The sequence below is a fragment of the Apodemus sylvaticus genome, chromosome 9 (assembly GCF_947179515.1).
Source record: "Apodemus sylvaticus chromosome 9, mApoSyl1.1, whole genome shotgun sequence".
Classification (NCBI taxonomy): Eukaryota; Metazoa; Chordata; class Mammalia; order Rodentia; family Muridae; genus Apodemus; species Apodemus sylvaticus.
Genome location: NC_067480.1, coordinates 27,667,151 through 27,690,152, shown reverse-complemented (window position 1 = coordinate 27,690,152; position 23,002 = coordinate 27,667,151). Strand labels below are relative to the sequence as shown.

The 23,002-nt window shown below is 48.1% G+C and overlaps 1 protein-coding gene across 3 annotated transcripts in view; it reads left to right on the top strand.

The window, feature by feature from the left end:
- Armc9 (armadillo repeat containing 9) overlaps positions 1-23,002 on the top strand; it is a 128,870-nt gene that overhangs the window by 60,590 nt on the left and 45,278 nt on the right. For all 3 annotated transcript variants that reach the window (XM_052193602.1, XM_052193604.1, XM_052193603.1), the window contains exon 20: positions 1,736-1,791. In XM_052193602.1, coding sequence (XP_052049562.1) covers positions 1,736-1,791 — 56 coding nt within the window. The remainder of the gene's footprint in view (positions 1-1,735; positions 1,792-23,002) is intronic.

Here is a 23,002-nt window from a genome sequence, read left to right as displayed (position 1 = left end):
AGAAACTCCTTCACAGACCTCTCCAGAGATCTGTGTCCGTGGTGGTTCTAAATCACATCAAGGTGACAGTCAGGGTTACCCATCAGCCTTCAGAGCCAGGAGTGAGCTTTGCTAATCCCCTAAGTAGTTCACAGCTCAATTTAGCCGATTAGCCTCCTAGGGGGCTTCCTGGCCAGTCAGTAGCCATTCACAACAACTCAGAGAAGTCTTCGTGGAGGAGAAAGTACCTCATATTTGGAGTGTCGGCTACATACCTCGTCCAAGTGCCATGTTCTGGTGTGCCGTAAGATCCTGAGTTATTCCCTTGCCTCCTTTCTCGGGCCCCAAGGAAGTAGGCAGAATGATTACTTCCCCATTCACCAGGTGAGGGAATGGCTCCTTCTCTGGTTCTGAGTACTGTGGACTTGTGCATCTGTGCAAACCCCACCGAGCTAGTAATGAGCCTGAGCCTTTCAGAGCTCCCCTCCCCCACCCTGGGTTGTCTCATCCACCTGTCTGTCACCTTAGGCTCCTCTACACTTGAGACCAGAGAAGGGAGCTGGGAAAAATCAGGCTGTGCCCTCCAACCCCCAATGAAGAACTGTCAGCATACACACACACACACACACACACACACACACCACTGACAGTATAAAGCACACAGCCTTAGTGGAAAGGCAAGCCTTCATAGCTGCATGATAAATGTATGCTCCTACCCTGTGCTAGTGCCTGCCCCTGCGCCCTTTGCTAGAAGGTTAGGTCATAAGTCACATGGTGTGGAACTTCCTGACACCCTCGACCCTCAGAAAGCTCCCTGGCAGAAACCCTCTTTGTTCAGGGATTTTTCTCTTCTTCTTTCAGGCTCGGCCATGCTGTGCATGGTGGCTGTTTCTCCCAGTGTAGCTCTGTCCCAGTTTTGAAGGAAGGGCTCTTTCTCTCCCTTCCATGCCCCATCATAGCATCTCTAGTGTAAAGCTATATCGCTCCTCCTTCACAAGACCTGCTTATGGCCCTTATGTGTCAGGCAGTCTGTCTGTCTGTCTGTATCTGTATCTGTCATTCCTATTCCCCACCTTCCACATCTCCTATTAAAGCTCATCTAAGGGTAACTTCATGTGAGCTCCTTTCCCAAATCTACATCTTTAAGTTAGAACAACAGGGCTTAGAAAGCGGAACAACAAACAGGTCCCTGCCTGGGTCCTCTGTCCTCTGCTCGTCACCTGTGATGAGGAGTGATGGCCGATGAAGCTGTCAAGAGGATGCGTGAGATAGCACTACTGAGGGAGCTAGCAGGCTCCCTAGGAGTAAACGCTAGCTCATCTCCTGCCCTGCAGCTCCCTCCAAGGTTGTGTTTATAAGAATATGAATACCAACGTTCTGACAGAAACAGTGTATTTGCTGTTGCTAAGCATGGTAGCAAACTGTGGCGGATCTGGGATGGCCAGGAGAGTAATGTGTGTGCCACTGAGTGGTCGGGAGTGTGGAAGGAGCAGTCAGGGATGTCGGGTGTGCCAGTGAGTGTGGAATCGAGTGTGGAAGGGTGGTGGTCAGGAGTGTGAAGGGCGGTGGTCAGGGGTGTCAGGGGTGCCAGTGCGTGGTCAGGAGTGTGGAAGGGCATGGTCAGGGGCAGTCGGGTGTTGGCTTGTGCTCAGCAGTGTGACTCCCCACATGATGCTCACATGAGTGCCCCAGCTGACGCTCAGTGACCAAGTGACAAGCTTTGTGGTTTTTCTGATTAATTTCTTTTTCTTCATAGAAGATTTACCGGATGGTGTTCTTGAATCCGACGATGACGAAGATGAAGATGATGAAGTAAGTTGAAGGCTCTTGAGATGACCCAGGAAGCTCTGCCATACTCTTCTGTATCTCTTCTGAGTCCCGAACACTTGGGCAGAAGTGGAGTCCTCCTGCCTCTGTGGCTCTCCTTAAAGTTCTGGGGTTAGTGGAGATGTGGTGTGTGGTGGTCCCGTGGCCCTCAAGTGAGGCCTCCTGTGGCTGTGCTCATCTTCTGCATGCCTGGTGTGTTCCAGTGAGTGCTGGTCATAGCTGGCCTTTTCCAGCCTTGAGTCTCAGGACACCACTCCTTCAGTAGTCACCTCAGCCGGCCTGTAAGCCCAGTCCAGACTGGGGCGTGGACGCAGACCTCAGGACACGTGCACACTTCATGGGTGCAGTATTGTGCCTCCTCTTGATTCTAAGGAAGGTGAGCAGCAGTGATTCTTCTCTCTGAGTCTCTGCCCTCAGCTGTCTCTGGTGACAGGAGACATGGTGCATAGGCTCCTGATGTACTGCTCTGGACTAAGGGGTTATGGTTTGGTGTGAAGCTGGCAGAACCAACTGCTTTATAGTCCTGTGTTCATTCTTCTGGTGTAGGTTTGCTGGCGGTGACACACTGCCCCTTCATCCTCAGAAGTTAGTTGACATGCAGAGTCTCAGTGGCGTGGTTTTGAGGAGAGTAACCTGAAGACTGCAGGCAGAGCTTGCATGGCAAGCTTCTGCATGACTTTCCCTTCAGACCCAGAAAGGACAGACACAGTATCCTATCATTCTTGTGGTAACAGTGTGGCTTGTCTTCCTTCTGCGCATGTGGAACAGTTAGTGTACAGGGGAATGCTGGGAGCATCTTGTATTTGGGAAGCATCCACCCCAGACTTGAATGTGGGAAGAGGATTTGTAGTTGTGGTTCTGTTCTGTCAGTTTAGAAAGTGCCCTGTAAAAGCTAAGTTTGTGTTCCCCACAGGCATCAGTGAGGCCATAGTTATTTAGGATCTGCCAGGTGACTAACTTCCCTTAACAGCCCCGTTCCTTGCCTGCCATTTCTCTCCTGGGCTGCAGGTGGCACTGGTGGGCACTCTTGCTTCTCTTCCTGCCTGCTAGGGCAAGGGCACCCCAGAATGAGCCGTCATCCTCTCCACTGGTGACAGAGACCAGCCCTGTGCCACAAGGAAAGCTGCTGTGGTAAATCTGGGCCTAGCTGGGTCAGCAGACTTCCTGTAAGGGGGAAGGTTGGCGGTGTGTTAGCCTGGAGGGCCACATGGTCACAGTATGAGCCACTCAGTTCTGCCCTAACATGCAGTGGCTGTGAGGAATCCTGGCTGTCTTCCCCAACCATCTGTGGACACTCAAAGTTAGAAGACTATATAGTTTAGTTTTGTTTCAAATATTTAAAAGCATAAAATGTGTTCCTCTCAAACTAAACACAGTCACCTGCCTTCAAGGGCTATTGCTGCCACCCCTTGGGAAGAGCTCAGCCACTGTGCTTCCCAGGAGAAAGGCGCCACCTTTGTGCTTTACCCTTGACCCTCTAACACAGATTTGAGTTAATTATTTTATTCCTTTTAACTTTTTGTCGCCTTGTCCAAAAAAGGTTCCTCTCAAGTTCTGTTCTTTCCCCTTCCTGTGTCGTCTTTGGGGACTTCAGTGTTTCTTTGGTGTTTTGATGGTTTGTTTTATATTGTTTGGAGACCAGGGTCTTGCTCTGGAGGCAAGGCTAACCTTGGTCATGTCTCCTCTTGTGTCAGCTTCCCCAAGGGCTAGAATGATTACTGCATCCATGTGCTGGCTTATCCAATTGTTAAGGTTTTTATTATAATAAGACCTCGTTTGGTCCAAGCGTACTGGTCAATTACGTGGATTTGACTTGTGCTCATTTCCCTTCTGCAGTGTGGCAGTCAGCTACAGAACACGCATGCGCAGAGGTCTCTGGACCTGCTGCTGCTCCCCAGGTTTTCATTTTGAGCAGTGTCCTTGTGGGGCGGGGGCGGGCGCGTGCTGCCGTGGCGCCACAGAGGGGTAACTTAGCTAATGCTTCCACATCACGGTTCCTGGTCAAGGATGTCAGGGTAGGAACTCGGAGCAGGATCCTGGAGGCAGAGACTAAAGCGAAGGCACAGAGTGCTGCTCATTGGCTTGCTCCTCGTGGCTTGCTCGGTTTGTTTTTCTGTACTCCAGGATCTGCAGACTCGCCTAGAGGCCAATGTAATGGAAACATTTTCTCAGTTGAAGTTCCTCTTTCCAGATAACTATAGTTTGTGTCAAGCAGACAAAAAAAAAAAAAAAAAAAAAAAAAAAAAAAAAAAAAGCCTGGGTGGGGATTAGCACTTGAAGATATTTATTACAATTTGTTATTTATATCTGTTACTTTTGTTACAGTAACTAAGTGGCAGACAATAAAAGGACAGGACCAAGAGTAACACTGATGGCTGGGGCAGCAGATCCTGGGTGACCCTCAGTGACCTCCTCAGTGAAATGCCTGAGTCTAGCAGGGACCACCAAGGCCAGTCATCACTTTAGAGCTGTGTGTTGACTTTGCCAGGAAGGAAGAAGGCGGCAAATACTTCAGGGAACAAGCCCAGACCGCTGAGCCGCACTGCTGATGCTCCTTTTGGAGCGGGCTTGTCAGGATGGGATTGTCAGTGTCTTACTTAGCAGTGCAGGGATTTTTTAGAATTTGACATTTAGGCCCAACACAAAGGCTAAAGTCAGCGGCACTGCTTTTAGGCAGCTGCTTATGGAAATGGCTCTGTAGAGTGACCAGCTGAGTTATGCAGCCTTGCCTTACACAGAGCTGAGAGCTACATTTGCAGCACCCTGCCTTCCTCACTGCAAGGTACCGGGCTGCAAAATCTAGGTTTTTTTTCTAATGTCTAAAACTGCGACTGTTAATCTAATGGGGAAGAAACTCAGTTATATTGAATATCCACCCATTTGTAACTGAAAGATTAAAAGTTACAGAGCTAGCAATACATCTTCTGACGTACAGACCATGTAAGGCACACTGTGATGAAGGCAAACATAGCTGGGTGTGGGATGCTAAAACTCAGGAAGGACGCTGAGGCAGAAGGATGTGGAGTTCAAAGCCAACAGGGGCTACATAGCAATACCTTGTCTCAAAAAAATCATAAAGTTAATGTGAAGAGTGCTTAAGACAAAGCAAACATATAAATCTACACGCCTGTGAGTTATAGATACACTTGTGTGCCCGCGCAGCAGAGAGGCGGGGAGAGCTGCACCCTTTTTATTGACATTAGGAACTGCAAAGGGGAAGAAGGAGGAGGAAGTGTAGGTGTGGCAGAGAGAGGCAGGCCTGGGTCTCAGGCTGCCCAGCGCGGGGACGCGGGGGAGCGGGACAGTGTGTGAGGTAGGGCAGAAGTCACAGCACAGTTCGGGATGTTAGATTAAATGGGGCAAAGGTCACACTCCAGGAAACCAAAGAGTAAGCAGGCCACAAGAAAATGCCCAGAATATTTCATCCTTCACACACTAGACACACAGGCAAGGGAGGGGGAGGATGAAGGTCATTTAGGTTTAGCTTAAGATGGGAAAACCCAAAAGCCAACCATATCCACTGGCCACTGTCAGGAGATGTGGGGCCAGATAGAAGGAAGGGAGAGGAAAGCCTCAGGGCCCACTGTTCTCATTGTCTTCTTTGTCCTCTTCCTCTTCCTCCTCTTTCTTTTTCTTCTTCTTTAAAGGCAGAAAGGGTTTCTCTACATCCCTGGACCAGCCGGCCTCCAACTCCCAGAGATCTGCCTGCCTCTGCCTCCTGAGTGCTGGGATTAGTGTGCTACTATGCCCAGTTCTCGTTGTCTTCTAAATTGCTTCCTAGGGGCTGGGCACATGTCTCAGCTGGTTTGATGACTGCACAGAGGCCTGGGTCCAGTGCTCAGCACCACAGGAACCGTGCTTGGTGCTGTGCACCTGTAATCACAGGCCTCAGAAGTTCAAGGCCATCCGCCTCAGTCACATAGTGAGTTCATTGGTGGTTTAGAGTGCTTAAGACCCTGTGGAAAATAAGAGAGAGAGATGGGGGATGGGGATAACTTGCTTTTTGGATTCTTTTGTCCCATAAGGCTCCAGCCCCATTGACCTCTCCAGAGAAATAAAAGCAGCATTAGATAAGCTTAGGATGCATTCAAGAGGACAGGCAATGCTGCCGAGTGTGGAGTTCAGATGCTGCACCTCGCGCTTGAAGAGCATGTGGTCTCTTGTGCTGCCTTCTTATGATTGGCATGTGCATAATGTGATTCAAAGGCTGGCAGAAGATCCCAGGCCAGAAGCCTGGTTCTAGTGTCTTCACCCCCAAGGAGGTGTCCTCAGTACATGCTCAGATGAACTTCAGTTACACGTGACTTTAAATGGAAATAAATGTCTTCCTGGACTATTTGAGAAGATTGATTTTAAAATAAATATTCTCTTCCTCTTGGCAGACTAGGTTTTAGTGCCAGGCGCAGTCAGTCATGCACATTTACTTGTGGAATCTATGTAAATAACCCACAGTTTCCTTCCGTCTTATCTTCCCCTCGTTATGTATTGAACAAATATTTAAGGACCTTGAAGTAACCATGTTCTAGGAAATATAGAAGGGATTAAAAAAGATTCCATGAGAATGTGTGTGGTAGCTCTGTGGTTTACGATACCGCCACAGAGGGGACGGTGATGGTCCTGAGCCAGAAGTTACTTCCGTGTAGCATCATCACGCGTCAGCTTCTGTTCCGCACCTCACCCGTGTTCCTGCCTGTGTTCTGCCCTGTTCCATTCTCACACATGAGCAGATACGCACACGCAGGGAAAGGTCACTCACCAAGTTCATGATGCTAATAAGTGATCGGCGAGGCTGGGATTCTTACCTGAGTCACTGTGAGGTGACAAAGCTTGCCCTGGGGGCCTCTGGTCAGACACTGGTAGGCACTGGATAGACAGGAGATAGTAGGAAATAAACAAGTAGTCACCGGTCCATGAGGGGGAAGGAAATGGAAAGTGCTATGGTGGGAGGGGAGGGTTCTAGAATCCTGGAAGGCAGAGGCTGGGTAGAGAAAAGCCTGCCTTGGGGTTGCAGGAGGGCACACAGCAGGGACCGGGACGAAGAAGCTATGCCTGGCTCTCCACCCCAGCCCCCGCCAGGAAAGCATGCTGTTATCCAGGTTACGTGGGCTTCCTCGGAAACATACATAGGCACACACATACAATGTACAATGTGGCCGTTTCCTTTGTAAATAGTCTTAGAAATCCTTCTGAGTTTCTCGATGTGGTGGGTGTACAGTTGTCCAGATTTTGCTACTTCAAGCTCTGCTAGAGAAAACAAGCCTCTCGCTTGCTGGAGCTTGTATTTCTAAGGCTCTTGCTTGCCAGGTGAAGGTATATCAGTTTGGGTTTTTTTTGGGGGGGGGGGTTAATTACAATAGATTTCTCCAGATTGATGTTTTTGTTTTTATTTTTAGACTGGATCTCACGATGCCCAGGCTGGCCTTGACCTTAGTTACCTGACGGTGACCTTGAACTGTCATTCTGTTGCCTTCTGCCTCCTAGCTGCTGAGTGCTGCTAGGTCTGCAGCTGTGTGCCATTTGCCCCTTTATGTTTTGGTTTCATGCAAATTTCCTTTCTTTTTTTAAAAGAATTTTTGGGGGCTTTTATATTTCTCAAGACAGCTCTGTAATTTGTGGTTCTTAGAAATTTTTTAAATTTCATCCTAAATTATGTAACTGGCTAGGATGTTGTTGCTTGTCTCATTTCCTGTGACCTGTTTTGTCTCTGTAGGTTCTCTAGTGATGTCCCGTTTAATAAGATGAGGCACCCCTCTTCTTGGTGTCAGGCTAATGGCTTTATCAGTCTCGTCCATTTATTCTGAGAGCCAGTTCTTTGGTTTTGTTAGTTTTCTCTGCTGTGTCTCCATTTTCTCTCTTTCTGATTTTTAATTTCCTTCCTTCTGTTAACATTAGTTTTAACATGCTTCTTTTGGTTCCTACAGCTGTGGACAGTTACAGCCACATTTCCCTCTGAGTGTAGCATCTGCAGCGCTTTGGTTTATTTGTCTTTAAGAATTTTCTAGTTTTATTTGTGATTCCTTCTTTGACCCATTGATTATTTAAGAATATTTTAGATAAAGCCCCTCCTAAGAAGTGGACCTAGTTCAGGGAATTAGCTCCTGGGGACCTGCCATCCAGGGTGTGGTGCCCTTTTCCTCGCCTATTTGTCTGTTCGCCATGTTCCCTGAGCCTCCTGAGCCGCGTGCACACCACGCACACCCTAGTGTGACATTGCTGCCCTTTATGCCCAAAGCAAAGGAGCAGTTGACCATGGCTTGACACCTCAGAGCCAGAGTAAAGCTTGGCTCCTTCAGCCTCGCTCTCACAGGTGTTTGTCACAGACAAAAGTAAGGACAGACCTGTGTGTCATTGTTTCCCTCCCCACTGTCTGTGGTATCAACTGTCCCTGCTGCTGCACCTTCTGTGCAAATGTCAGAAGTCTGGTTGTTCCCGGATTCACCATGAGCGTGAACAGATGCAGGCAGAACTTTAAATATTCCACTTGAGTTTTGTTGCCAAGTGTTGAGGAACACAGAGGATCCTGAGGAAGAGCACAGATGATTTGTCAGCCACTGTTGACCCCGAGTGTCTCCAGAGTAACCATGCACACATCTTCCTGTTGACTTTTGACTCCGCTGCTGTTTGCAGCTTTGTCCTTAGTTCAGAGGCTGCTGTCACGGCCTCTGTCTCCTTTCCTGATAGACCCCCGATCGGAGCGGTGCAGTGGGGTCACCACACAAGATGCTTGTGGGTCTGTCTGTAGCCAGGGTTCTCCAATTGATTAACCCCTGCCATGTTCAGTGTGTGGGATTTCAAAACTTTTGCAGGCATGGGCAATTTTAGATTTCAAAAATAAATAAATAAATAAATAAATAAATAAATAACATAGTGCAGAGATCCTGTATGTCCATCAGATGGCTCAGGGGTGTCTAAATTTCTGTCTAGTTTGAAAAGTTATAAAAATAAATACATTTAGAATTTTTTACTTTTAAAGCATTCACATTTTGTTTTGATCCTTTTCTTTTTAAATTCTGAATAATTGTTTTCCAAATTATTCTCTAACTTAACTGATGTTATAATTCTGTTCAAACATCTTCTGTTGCCTACAGTTGTAATAGAAATCAGGGAAAGAGGCCAGACGTATGGTGATGTGCACCTTTAATGCTAGTACTCAGAAGGCAGAGGCCGGCTGATCTCTGTGAACTTGAGACCAGCCTGGTCTACACAGTGAGCACCAGGCCTGCCAGAGCTACACAGCTAGACCCTGTCTCCCAATAAAGAAGTAATAAATATAATAAAACTAGGGAAAGATAGCTTTCATCATATTTTCAGGGATATGTAGGGCTATGTGTGTACAGGTATATACATGTAGGGGGTTGTGGATAGGGCTCTGTGTGTGTGTGTGTGTGTGTGTGTGTGTGTGTGTGTACATGTGGAGGATGTGGGTAGGGGTGTGTTGTGTGTATCTACATGTGGGGAGATGTGGGTAGGGCTGTGTGGGTATGGGTATGTTTGTAGGTGTGGAAGGGTCTGTATATGTGTATAGGTGTGTGTAGGTGTCAATGTGTATATGTATAGGAGTCTGGGGTGTGAGGGTATGTGTGTGTGTGTGTATGTGTGTAGGTATGTGTATAGGTGTATATGTGTGTGTGTGTGTTTAGGTGTGTGTGTATGGGGGTTTATATAGGTGCGCATTTGTAGATGTATGCATGTTTATGTAGGTATGTGTACATGTGTGTACTTGTGTATACACAAGGGTATATAAGTGTGCAGGTGTATATTTGTTGGTGTGTGTGTGTGCACATATAAGATAAGATCACACTGAAACCTGGGACACACCTGATAGGCGAGGCTGATGACCAGTGAACCTTATGGGATTCCCCTGCCTCCATATTCCCAGTGCTGAGATTATGAGCATGTTCCACTGCACCTGACTGTTTTACGTGAGTCCTGAGGGCTGAGCGTGTGTCCTCACGCTTGCACGGGAGGCACTTGACGGACTAAGCCCACGATCTCCATTAACACTATTTTTAGATTTATTATTTTATGTGCATAAATGTTTTGCCTGCATGTGTATATGTACAGCACATGCGTACCTGATATCCCTGGAGTTCAGAAGAGAGTTATCCCCTACGAGTGGAATTCTGGATGGTTGTGAGCCACCATGTAGATGGGACACTGACAGCTGAACCCTGAACCCTGGTTGTCTGCAAGAGCAACAGTGCTCTGAAGAGCAGTGCTCTTAGCTGCTGAGCAGTTTCTCCAGCTCCATAGTTTCCATTAAAAAACCTAATTTATTTTATGTGCATTGGTGTTTTGCCTGCATGTGTGTCTGTGTGAGGGTGTGAATGCCCTGGAACTGAAGTTACAGGCAGTTGTGAGTTACCATGTTGGTTCTTGGAATTGAACCCGGGTCCTCCGAAAGAGCAGTCAGTGCTCTTACCTGTTGAGTCATCTTTCCAGCCATCCCATATTTTCCATTTTTATTTTACAGATTTACCTGGAATATTTAGATAGATTCCCTCCTATAAATCAACACTTCCACCCCAATTCCATGCTCCTAAAAGCTTGGGAATTTGAACAAACCAATGTTAAATCTGTTATGCTTCCTTGAGTGTTGTATCCTGTGCATACAGGGCATCTCCATAAGGTCTTGTATACTGTCCTTCAAGTTCTAGTCCTTAAATGCCCAGTCCAGCAGGGTATTATTGCATACACCTAATTCCCGCACTTGGAAGGCAAAGTTGAATCTCTGTGAGTTCGGGGCCAGCCTGGTCTACAAAACTAGTCCAGGACAGCCAGGGATGGTTACACTGAGAAACCCTGTCTCAAAAAACAAAATCAATCAGTCAGTCAGTCAATCAATCAATCAATCAATAAGTCAATAAATCCCCACCCAGTCCATGTGACTGTGTCACTGCTGACTCACTCCTTTCTTGCTTCAAAAGCAAACATGTGTATGTTAAGATGTGTGTCACTTAAGTATAATGGCCAAATCAATTGCATTAGCGCTATCGCTTGGTTAGAGTCGGCCTTCACACAGCTTGCCCAGTGAAGTTAAATCGGAATTAAATACACAGAATCTAGAAAGCCTCAAGCTGGCAAGATGGCTCTGCTGGTAAAAGTACTTATGGTACAAGTACTTATGAACTGACTCCTTGTCCTCTGATCTCCATACTCATGTTGAGGCATGCTCATGCCATCCCTACATGCACATACATGTACATGCAAGTGCACACACACACAAGCATAGACACCGTATATATGTATATAGTTATATATAACAAAATAATGAGAAAAGAGTATGTTGAGGGTGAGAAGTCCAAGATGGAACTAACTGAGGCGGGAAGCCAGCCGGAGCTGCATAAACAGTTAAAGCCAAGGCCGAGCCTGCACGTGGGCAGGCCTTTGTCTGTGAGCCTGCGGCCTGATTTTAATCTTCAGAAGCCACGGGAAGAGGGGAAGGAGGGAACGCTACAAAGTTGTCTCTCACCTCCACATGCACACCATGGCATATGTGCCTACACACAAGCACACAACACCACAACAGCAATAGCAATAGCTGATTGATTTGATCTAAAGAGGGCTGTTGAGATGGCTCACCAGGTAAAAGCCCTTGCCCCACACAGCCCGGGTTTTGATCCCCAGAGTTCATATAAAGGTAGAAAAACAGACCTGACTTCCACATGTGCACTGTGTGTACCAATATATATAAAGGTCACACACATAACAATAGTAATTATTTTAAACAAAAAAAGACTAAGATCTGAGGCTGGAGAGGTGGCTTATACTGTATATACTGCTCTTGCAGAGGACCTGAGTCCAGTCCCCTCTAACTACAAAGGGCAGCTCACAGCTGCCATAGCCCCCAAGGAGCCTGTACCCTTTTCTGGACTCCTTGGCATCCACATGAGAACAAACCCACACACAAAACCACACATACACACATAAATAAAATCTTTAATTTTTTTTTTCTGTCAGTGGTGGCATATAGCTTAGATGCCAGCACTCACCTCCTGAGGAGGCAGAGGCAGGAGGATCTCTTGAGTTCAAGACCAGCAAGCTCCACGGGAAAACCCTGTCTCCAAAAAACAAAACAAAAACTGAACAAACAAACACACAAAATCTCTTGTGGGGAAAAAAGTGACTGGGCTCCTCCAAACATGAAGAACTCAGACAAGGTGACAATAAAAAGTGACAAAGACTCACATGGGCCTGTGAGATGAGTCTTGGTCACTGGCATAGTGACATTGCAGCTTCAGACAGAGCAGAAGGTTTAGTGTCTTTGAGTCCCTCCTTCCTGTCCCAGCCATAACCTGGAGGGACATCCACACACGTGGCCCTCCAGAACATCTCGTCCCTGGAAGGAAGGCAGACATCAACTCCTTTGGTGGCTCCTCTGAAGAGCACCGGGGTGATCTTGGTGTTCGTATCTCCTGCCCTAGAGTTCTGTTCTTGGGAACTCTGCCAGGCAGCTCCATTCCATCCAGCTTGCGTTCTGAGCACTTTGTCGTAGACCTAATGGCGAACCATGGTATTTCTTCTCTTAAGGACTATGGAGCCCTTCATCAGTATTAAAGATGCCCCTACCCTGGCCTTCCTTGATAGATATGGAGCCAGAAGAGATGAGAGTATAAGAAAAATTCTACACTTTGCTAATTTAACAGCATTGTGTTGTGCCCACTGTTTACACAATCAAACTTCTAGAGAGCCAAGCACTCACTATCTCCAATGTTGCCTCTTCTGGGGAAGCCAGCAAGTTCACATCTCTCTCTTTTTCCATGACTAATCTCCTCCTGGTCCATGGGCATGAGGAAAGGGGGCCATGCTGAGCATGGAGGAAGGGTAGACCAGTGAGTAGGGCTGTGGCTGACCCTCCTGAGATCTTGGTGAGCTCCGAGTCATGCGCATCTCATATGGTAAACAGCAACACGGAAAAACTAGACAATCAACAAAGCACTATGAGATCTTGATTCTTTTTCAGTTTGTTCTGTATCATTACTGAGAGAAGAGCTTACATTATCCTCTTTAGATATATCTCAGCAACATACAACCTCTAGGTAGCATCCAAAGCAAGGCCAGGCTGCGATGGTTTTTATAATCTTCCTGTATGTGCAGGCTTCAGTAATGGATGGCCAGCGGTCCAGCATGCAGGGCAGTGCCTGGGTGTCTGTAGGTCTTGGCATTTGCTAGCTGTTACCTCCATCATCATCATCGTTTCTAACCTGCCATGCTGGGCTGTGCAGAAGCACAGGTGGTATGGGGTTCCTGCAAGCCATAATCTCTCGGCTCAGGAAGACGCACAGGCATCACAGGCACCACAGAGAAGCCTTGATAACGATGTGGCCTCCAAGCAATTAACATTCCACGTGATAATAGAAAAAAAATGTAAGGTTCTGTAAAGCTACAGACCTGGAGATACACACTAGTGAATGGTGGTTCCGTAGGCTGAGGATGTGGCATGGTTGATAGAGTGACTGTCCGGTATATACAAGGTCCCAGCCCTGCATAGACCAATCATGGAGGTACACACCTATCATCCCAGCTCAAAGTGAAGTTAATGCTAGCCTTGTCTACATGAGACTGTGTCTACAAAAAGGAAAGAAAAAGAAAACGTGTTTTGTTCTCTTGGTACCCAAAAGGTGGAGGCATTCCATGACACAGGGGACCATGCAGAAGGGGGCTGGGAGCCAAGGCAGATGTGGGGAAACGTGGCTGAGAGCCTTGTCTGTGGTTCTGTGGGCAAAGCAGACTTAAGATTGTTTGATTCATGCTAGGGAATGTGGGGGTACTTTTGTCTGACGTCTATCCCTTGTTAGGGTTTCAATTGCTATGATAAAGCATTATGACCCAAAGCAACTTCAAAAGGAAAAATCTTATTTTGTCTTACACCTTGTAGTCCAGAATCCAGCAAAGTCTCAAGGCAGGAATGTGGAGGCAGGAACTGATGCAGAGGCCGTGGGGCAACACTGCTTCCTGGCTTTCTCTCCATGGCGTGCTCAGCCTGCTTTCTTCAGGGCCACCTACCTATCCAGGGTTGGCCCTACCTACAGTAGGCTGGGCCTTCTATATCAGTTATTAATCACTAAAGTCCCTACAGACTTGCCTACAGACAGACCAAAATATGGAGGCATTTAATGCAAGTTTGGGCCAAGTTAACAAAAAATAACCGCACAGCACAGTAGTTGGGTGGTTTCCAGGAATAAAGAAAAGAGCTGGGGTGTGTTCTGTTTTGTCCAGTTTCCAGGTAGTTTAGGCACTTGCTAGCAGGGAGGGGCAAGGTTTGCAATTCTCCAGACATGAGAGCATTTAGTGGCGGCCATACAAACATGGTCACTCTGTGACTCACACAGCCTGCCCCACTGAACACTCCGTCCTCACCTCCACGCCGGTCCTTCTCCCAGATCATCTGTTTTTCCCACATTCTCCACCTCTGCTGCCAGAGCTGGTACACTTGTCACCATGGCAACTGGTCACAGCTCCTCCTCCGCGTGCACCTACATCTTTTTTGGTCTTGTTTTGCTTTCAGTTTGTTTTTTGAGACAGGGTTTCTCTGTGTAGCCCTGGCTGTTCTGGAACTGAGTCTGTAGACCAGGCTGGCCTTGAACTCAGAGATCTGCCTGCTTCTGCTTCCTATATGTTTCAAAAACAACTTTTATCAAAGGCTAAAGGAAGAACTTAGCATTTTCTTGGAGATGGCTGGAGCACCTGGCCTGATCTAAGTGGCTGGGAACTCAGCAGCCAAGTGGACACCAGAAGGGTCAGTGACCGTGAAGCTTACGCAAAGTCGGGACCCGTTCGGATCAGGGCAGGAGGGAAGAAGCAAAGTGTGATAGTGTGGCTTCAGAGCTCAGTGTGTGTGTGTGTGTGTGTGTGTGTGTGTGTGTGTGTGTGTGAAGTGCCCAAGGAGACCAGAAGAGGGCATTGGATCACCTGGAACTGGAGTCAGGGATAGTTGTCCGCCATCTTGCAGGTCCTGGGAATGAGACCTGTGTCCCGTGGAAGAGTGGCCGGAATCCTTAACCAATAAGCCACCTCTCCAGCCCCAAGGGTGGAATAATTTCAAATGGGAAGCACACTGTCCAGTCTAGCTAGAAGAGGAAATTAAGGGCCAGTCCCCTCCCACTGACTGGCACTCCAGGGCAAAGACAGTTGGGGACTCATAGTCTCAGTTCCCCTCCAACATTTTCACTCACACACAACCTGTAAGACTGTCCACCCACCTGAGGTTTCTTCAGGACATGTGTCCAAAGAGCCAACAGACTTTCTCCATGAATCACCTCTGCTGATTGCCGCCTGCCGTGGCCGGCTTCTTTGGCGTGGGGTAGCCTGTGCTTTCAGCTTCCCAATACTCAGTAAAGAAACATCTGCCTGTGTCTGTCTCACTCACGGGGCTTTGCCACTATTCATCAGCTCCATAAAGACGCCGTTGTTTCCCAGCTACGGCTTTGGCACTGTTCTGGTACCTTTGAATCTCTAAGTTTACATGTCTGCAGCCCAGCTCCTGGACTCCCAGACCGTGGAGTCTGTGCTGGGACGAACCACCCAGCACACTGACTCATGGCTGTCGCCCTCATTCCCATGCTGGTTTCCATGGAAATAGACATCAGATGGCTCAAAACAAGGTGAGGGCCTGAAGGCACCTCGGGATTCCTAGGCATTTGCAGACCATATTCATATGTCTGATACCATTTCCGTAGAAACCAGGAAAGCCCAAGCAATACTTCAAAGTAAATGTTTGTTTTTTCTTTCTTACCTAATTTTTTAAAGTAGTGAATAGGCTCTTCTCCCTGGCACAGATATTTGGGGATAATAATACAGTCTGTGTGTGAATTATATTTATCATTCTAAAGCAAACTTTATTTTTTGTTTGATAGTTCCATACATGTAAACCATGTGATCATACCTACCCTCAGCTTACCCCCAGGTACCCCAACATGTCCCCTTCCTTTCCCACATCATGTCTGTCTGTCTGTCTGTCCGTCCCTCCCTCCCTCCCTCCCAACTCCTATTTGAGTGTCCACTGAGTCCAGCTGAAGCTTTTCACTGGAATGTTGGCCAACCTTGTTGGCTTCACCGTGTGCAGGTAACAGCTGTGGTAAGCTTATGAGCACAGGGGCCTCGTCGTGTCTAGAAGACATTTCACAGCCTTCCTCCTCCACCTCTGTCCCTGACAAGTCTCTCCTCCCCTTCCTCTAAGATGGTCCTTGAGCCTTAGTTAGGGTGGAAGATGATTAGATGTCCAGTTTAGGGCTCAGTAGTCCCTTCCTCTAATAGCTTTAACTTGTTGAGTCTCTGCGTTAGCTGCTGACCACGGCAGAGGGAAGCATCTCCGGCCAAGGTTGAGGACAGTGTGACAGCAGTAGTAGGTCCCCTGTCCCCGCTCTGCCCCCACGGTTGCCCTAGAGCCTGTGACTTCCTGAAGCGTGAGGCTTTGACCAGGGTTACAGAACCAGGCCTGAATTCCCTCCTGGGGAGCAGGCCTCAGACTCAACCCACAAGTGTTTGTTTGCCCCTTCACTTTGTGGCACTGTCGCATCAGTGAGTATGTCTTGCCTGGCTGGTGAACACTGTAGCACACAGGTGCTCCATTGGGTAATACTCTTGGTGACCTTTGCCCCATCAGCTTGCGTGGCACCTTCTGGAAGCACTATGGAAGCAAGCCAGCAGGAGAAAGTCTTGGGGTCAGTTCTAGTTTGTTTCTCTATGTCTTGCAACCAAGGGGTGTTGCGATTTTAGCAATGGGGTCATGCCATCGCATACTGGTGAGTAGCCAAGGGCCATGACAACAGCTTATGTTGTTGGAGGGCGCTTGGACCTCATAAGAAGGCATCCCATCAGCCCTGGCGTTCTCATTAATAAACCATGGCTTCCAGGGTAAAGCATTGCCCACCCACTCCTTTATTTGTGCATATAGTTTATGTATGTGAGGTTTTTACCTACATCTGCTTATACACACCATATTTGTGCAGTGTCTATAGAGGCCAAGAGATGGTCCTGGAGATACAGATGGCCGTGAGCGCCTGCATCAGTGCGGGGAACCAAACCAAGGTGTTCGCTCTGCAAGAGCATTAAGTTGTTAACCACTGAGCATGCCCCGCCCCCTTGTTAGTGGTTGTTCCATTGTCTTACATGTACAGGTGCTTTGCCGACGTGTGTGTGTGCGTGTGTGTGTGTGTGTGTGTGTGTGTGTCTGTGTGTGTGTGTCTGTGTGTGTGTGTCTGTGTGTGTGTGTCTGTGTGTGTGTGTGCCTGTGTGTGTGTCTGTGTGTGTGTGTGTCTGTGTGCCATATGAGTGCAGTACCCACGGAGGCTAGAAGAGAATGTCATACTCCCCTGGAGTTGAAGTAACGGATGGTTCAGAGCCACCATGTGTGTGCTGGGATCCTCTGGAAGAGCAGCCAGTGCTCTTAACCCCTGAGCCATCTGTCTCCCCAGCCTCGTTTTCCAGTATCTTCTCACATTCTTGTACACAGTTTCTGTAGAGGGGAACTGCACGACCGCTTTTCTATAGACGCTGCCAAGCCCTGGTGAGAGCTAAACAAGCAAGGCCGGCAGGTACTGTGGTGGGAAAGCTCACCTTAGCAGAGAAACACATCCACACACAGTGTCCAGAGGGGATGGCGCTGTGAGGAGCGATGGCGAGGGAAGGACATGGGGAGCCGTGCTGTGGGCACGGGGAGAATGAACAGCCAGGCATTGAGGGGGAAACACTGAAGCAGTAGATGCTAGCGAGTTGTTTTAGAGTAGTAAGACGTGGGAAAGCATGGAACGTAGAGCTGGGTTACATAGCGTCTTGGGAAAAGCATCATGGGCGCTGCTGTTGTTTCAAGGTTGATCTTTATTTCTGAATGAGTGGGTGTTTGCCTGTGTGCATGCCCATACACCACATGCTTACCTCTTGTCCCAATGGACTAGAGAGATCGTTAGAACTCCCAGGACAGCAATTACAGATAGATAGCTGTGAGCTGTTATGTGGGTCCTGGAAACAAAACCCTTGTTCTCTGCAAGAGCAACAAATGCTCTTAACTGGAAAGCGATCTCTCCAGTCCCGGAAATCATCATTTATTCTGAAAGAGGAAGGAAGCTGAAAAATATCAACTTTACAGATTTACAAAAAAAGTTAAAACTGCCTGGGGAACTTTGAAATTCATTTACTGGCTGAATGGTGATGGCGCATGTCTTCAATCCCAGCACTCAGGAGGCAGAGGCAAGGGAATCTCTGAGTTAGAGGCTAGCCTGGTCTAAGTTCTAGGGCAGTCAGGGCTACACAGAGAAACCCTGTCTCGAAAACTTTACTGTCCCTGGGGCTGAGCTGAGGAGCACTGGGAGCAGGAGCCTTATGGCCTCCCTGCACGTCCAGGTTGAAGAAGCCTTTGGGTGGAGCTGGCCACATGCATTGCGGTCTCTGGGGCCCTCCCTCATGCATCCTGACCACCCCGCATGTGTTACCTTCTCTAAGTGGGCCAACTACTGACCACCACAAACCAGGGCTATGCGTTCCCAGTGCGTGCAGCATTGCCAAGTGCCCTCCCTACGTCAGCTGTGGAGCTGTGAGTCTGTGAGTGTCTTGCCTGTCCCTGTGCTCCTCAAACTGCTCAAGAACCCGGTGACTCTTTTCTCCTTGTTGCGACCATGTCCAAACAGGACAAGGGCCCATGACTCACTGTCTGAAATGCTTGCAGCTTCCCTTTCATTTCCTCTTCTGTCCACATCCTGGCCTAAGCCCGTCTTCACTCTGTTCTGATTCCCAGCAATCTGCCTTCCCAGCCTGCTGCACATATGGGCCACAGACCATCTTCTCAGAGGGAATGGGCCATGCAGGTGTGCGATCACTTCTACTTAACTGAAGGAACATTCTATTTTTTTAAACATTTAAATAACCTTTATTTATTTGTATAGGCATGTGTATTTCGTCTTCATGTATGTGTATGCCCCGTGTGTGCAGTGCACATGGAGATCAGAAGAGAATGACATATCCCCTGGGACTGGAGTTACAGATGGCTGTGACCCACCACGTGGGTTCTGGGAATTGAACCCAGGTCCTCAAAGAGCAGCGCGTGCTCTTGACCCCTGCTCTTGACCAAGCTCTCTTGCACCTCCATCTACTTTTAAGATTTATTTTTATTATTTTTAATTATGCATCTGTGCAGGCATGTGCATATTATGCAGGTGCCGGTAGAGAAGTGGACTTACAGTCTTGAGCTGCCTGCTGTGCATGCTGGGCATCAAACTCAGGTCCTCTGACAGCGCTGGAATATTCTTCCGCACTCTTACCTGTGCTGATAAATGCTGAGCCGTCCCTCCAGCCCCTGACAGATCATTCCAAACCTTGCAGAAAGCACACAAGATCATTCAGTAGACAGCCGTGTTTCTGCCCTGTCCCTCTTCCCCGCTGGCCCTTCCCTCCCCAGAAGTAGCTGCTTCTATAAACACTGAGGTTTATACTCTGTGCACGATTCTGTACTTTGAAGATTTTAATTTTGTACTAACTTTATCTGTTGATTATGGGGAGAGGGTTGTGCACATGCCACAGCATACAAGAGGAGGTCAGGAGGTGGCCTGCAGGAATCACTTCTCTCGTTGCACCATGTGGGGCTCAGGCATTGAACTCAGGGCTTTTAGCCTTTGCAGCAAGCTTCCATACCCACTGAGCCTTCTTGCCAGCCCTTATGCTATCTTTTTGTTCATTCATTCATTCATAATGGGTATATGTGTGTGCCTCTGTGTGTATGTGTGCCTGTGTGTGTGTGTGTGCCTGGAAACTTTAGAGGTCAGAAGAGGGCATCCAATCTTCTAAATTGTTATGAGCCACTATATGGCTACTAACTAGACACTGAAACTGGGTCTTCTGCAAGATCAACAGATGCTTATAAACACTGAGCCATTTCTCTAGCCCAGGTCATGACATCTTTATATTCCTTGTACACCATTGTTTTGTGGTTTGCTGTTTTGGTTTGCTAGAGATGGAACCCAGAGCCTTGTCCTCTCAAGTGCTCTGCCGTAAGCTATACTTAGTAGCCCTTGTGTACCTTTACATATGGCTTGATCGGGGCAGTTGCTGTTTTCACTCAGCACTCAGATTCAGCCTCTATTTATACACCATGACTTGCTATGGTAGCCCATCCAGGTCTCTGCAATGTGGTTTCCTGTTGGGAGAAAGGACCACAAGGGTCTGGGGAGATAACACAGAAGGAAAAGTGCTATTTTGTGAGCACGAGGGCCTGGGTTTGAGCCCAAGAACCCATGTGAAGAAGCTGGGCACGGACTCATTCTTCTAACCCTGCCACTGGGGGATGGAGGGAAGGATAACAGGAAGACTCCCAGACTCCCTGCCCAGCCAGTCTAGACTACTTGGCAAGCTGCAGGCCAGTGAGAAGGTGACCCTGTCTCAAAACCCAAGGCAGACAATGCCCGAGGGAGCACACCTGAAGTTTACCTGTAGCTTGAATACACACCTGCACTCCAGTACACCTGAGCCTAAACCTATGCACTCACGTACATGCACCAAAAACAACAGCCCATCAGTTTCTATTTCTATTTCCAGGTTTTGCTGTGTGTGTGTGTGGGGGGGTGTCTATGTGTGTCAGTATGTGTGTGTCTGTGTGGTTTGTATGATGTATGGTGTGTATGTGTGTGTGTCTGTATATATGTGTCTGTTGGGGGGGTGTCAGTCAGTATATGTGTATCTGTTTATGTGTGGTATGTGTGGTGTATGGTATATATGTCAGGATATGTGTATCTGTTTGTCCTGTATGTGATGTGTGTGTGATGTGGTGTGTGTGTGTATGCATATGTCTGTCTGTCTGTCTGTGTCTGTGGTCTTTCTTTTTTTTTCTTTTTTCTTTTTTTTTTTTTGTCTGTGGTCTTTCTATAGGTCATATCTAGACATCCAGTCACTGACTTGAGTGGTATCATAGTTTCATCCTTACTGGATCCTGCCACATTCTCTCTGAAGAGGCTGGCCTCAACCCATTGACATGATTCCTCTGTAAACACTGCTGTGTGCTGCTGCACTCAGTAAGATCTCAAGTTGCTCTGTGTCAGTCAGAGCAGCCCCGTGAGACCCTCGTCTCAGCTTTAGGCTGGAGTAGCGATCCCAAGTGTTCTCCTTTTACAGTGAATCAATGTATAGACCATAATGAACACAAGTGGTTGCCTCCCCCCCCCCCTTCTTTACACATGGCGTCCACTCAGGAGCTCTGCAGAACTCTAATCCAGGAGGCTGGGCCCCTTGGGGGCCACAGTTACTATTTGGATCTCTGATGGACATGTTCCTAGCAGGTCAGCTCTCAGCTTCATGTTTCTGGGGTCTTAGGTCTTGTCTTGTGTAATTTGATCAACAGGTCTGTCTCACCCCAAGTCCAGAGCCGTAGGGAATATGTGGACCAAGCAGGAAAGCCCTTCTGTACCCACTGAAGCCCTAGAGAAGGACAGGCCCCAAGTCTAAACAAATACAAAGAAAGGCATCTCGTCTCTGCCTGCATCCTGCCTGCCGTCTGTCATCTGGAGGCCTTTGGCAAGCGGGTTCACCTCACTCAGCACCAGTCGTCCTGTCTGTGAAGCCTCTTTTCTAAGTGTCTCTGAGGAGACCATGGCACTGTCTAGTTACTTTGTGTCACTGTCACGCTGTAGCCACTAAAACTTTACAGACAACCGACTTATTTTGGCTCATGGTCTCAGAGGGTTCTGTGGGTTGGTGGGTTCTAGGCTCCATCATTTCAGGGCACATGGTAGCACAGAACAGTGTGGCAGGCACCCGAGCCTGTCACCTCATGGCAGAGGAGACGCAGAGATGAGGGAGGAGACTAGGAACCGGACAGAGCCTTCAGAGGCACACCCCATAAAGTACTTCCGCCAACTAGCTCCCATCCTTGCCATTTCCAGAAGCACCCCAAATAGGCCACTAGCTAGGGACTAAGCATTTAGTACATGGACTTGTGGAGATACTTGATTTTCAGAGTACCACACTTCATGTAAAGTGCCAGCCTAGGGTCCATGGCTGCATGCAGACCACAGTCTGTCCATTCTAGAACAGAGAAAGCCAAGTGGGAGACAGGATGGAGCCAGGCATGGGAAGCAGCCGGATAAAATGTTTAGTCTCCTTCATAGGTTAAAGGACTGGGGAGGGATGGGGCTCATCTGGTGTAAGGAAAGAAAAGAATTGTGGTTAGGCAAGGAGTCGCTTCAAGTGCTGGTCTTGAACCTCTGGTTTCCTTTAGTACTGGTCAGCAGGCTGCAGGCAGGCAGGCGGGAGAGCAGGGCTCTGGTATCGGGACCCTTAGCTCTTCTTGTGTTACAGTTCCTTTGCAGGCCTAGGAAGCTGCATTCCTTGGCCCTTGGTTGAGGCTAATCTTGTAGCTTCTAGGCAGACCGAGGTATAATGATTTCCCAGCCCTAGACTGTACGTAGCCCGTGTTAGAGCTACTGTATAGATCTAGGAAGCTGAGATCTCTTTACTCTTAACCTGCTAGTGATACAGCCCTTGACCCGGAGTCTAAAGAACCTTGGCCCTGAAGATGTGACAGCCGCCTGCAACCTCTCCCTGGCTCCTGCCAGCCGCTTCTTGTTCTGTTTCAGCTCTCTGAGCTCTCTGTCATTTCTCTTCTGCCACCTTCTGCCCTGGGATCCTGACTCTTTATTTGCAGCTGCTTCCCACCATAGCTCAGCATGCTGGCTCCTCAGCTGCCAGGACCACGTTCTGCCCTGTTTGCTGTTTTCCTTGCCGACAGAAGCTATCACTAAGCCTAATGTTGCAATGCCAGTGGAGACAGCTCAGGAGCATGTCCCAGCTAGCTCACTAAGGAAGCCTTAGCAGCCTGGCCAGAGCTTGTATTCAGCACTTTGTGCTAGGCCACTGAAAGGGGGGTTCCCCTCTGGCCTGGGTGGAAGTAAGTGCAGGGTCCTCTGGAAGTCCTTGAGGTTTGTTATAGCAGAAAGTCTAGTATTGTGGTGGGGGCGGAACAGTGCTTTCATGGGGGTCGCATATCAGATATTTACATCATGATTGATAACAATAGCAAAATTCCAGTTATGAAGAAGCAATGAAAATAGTTCTATGGTTGAGGGTCACAGTTTGAGGAAATGTTAAAGGGTCACAGCGTTAGGAAGTTTGAGGACCATTGCTCTAGTCCCAGCTGTCTGGACCAGTGCCAGCTGAGACCGTGCCTTCAGGAGCTGGGGAATTCACTGTGACCATCCTGTAGCTTCTTGGAGTA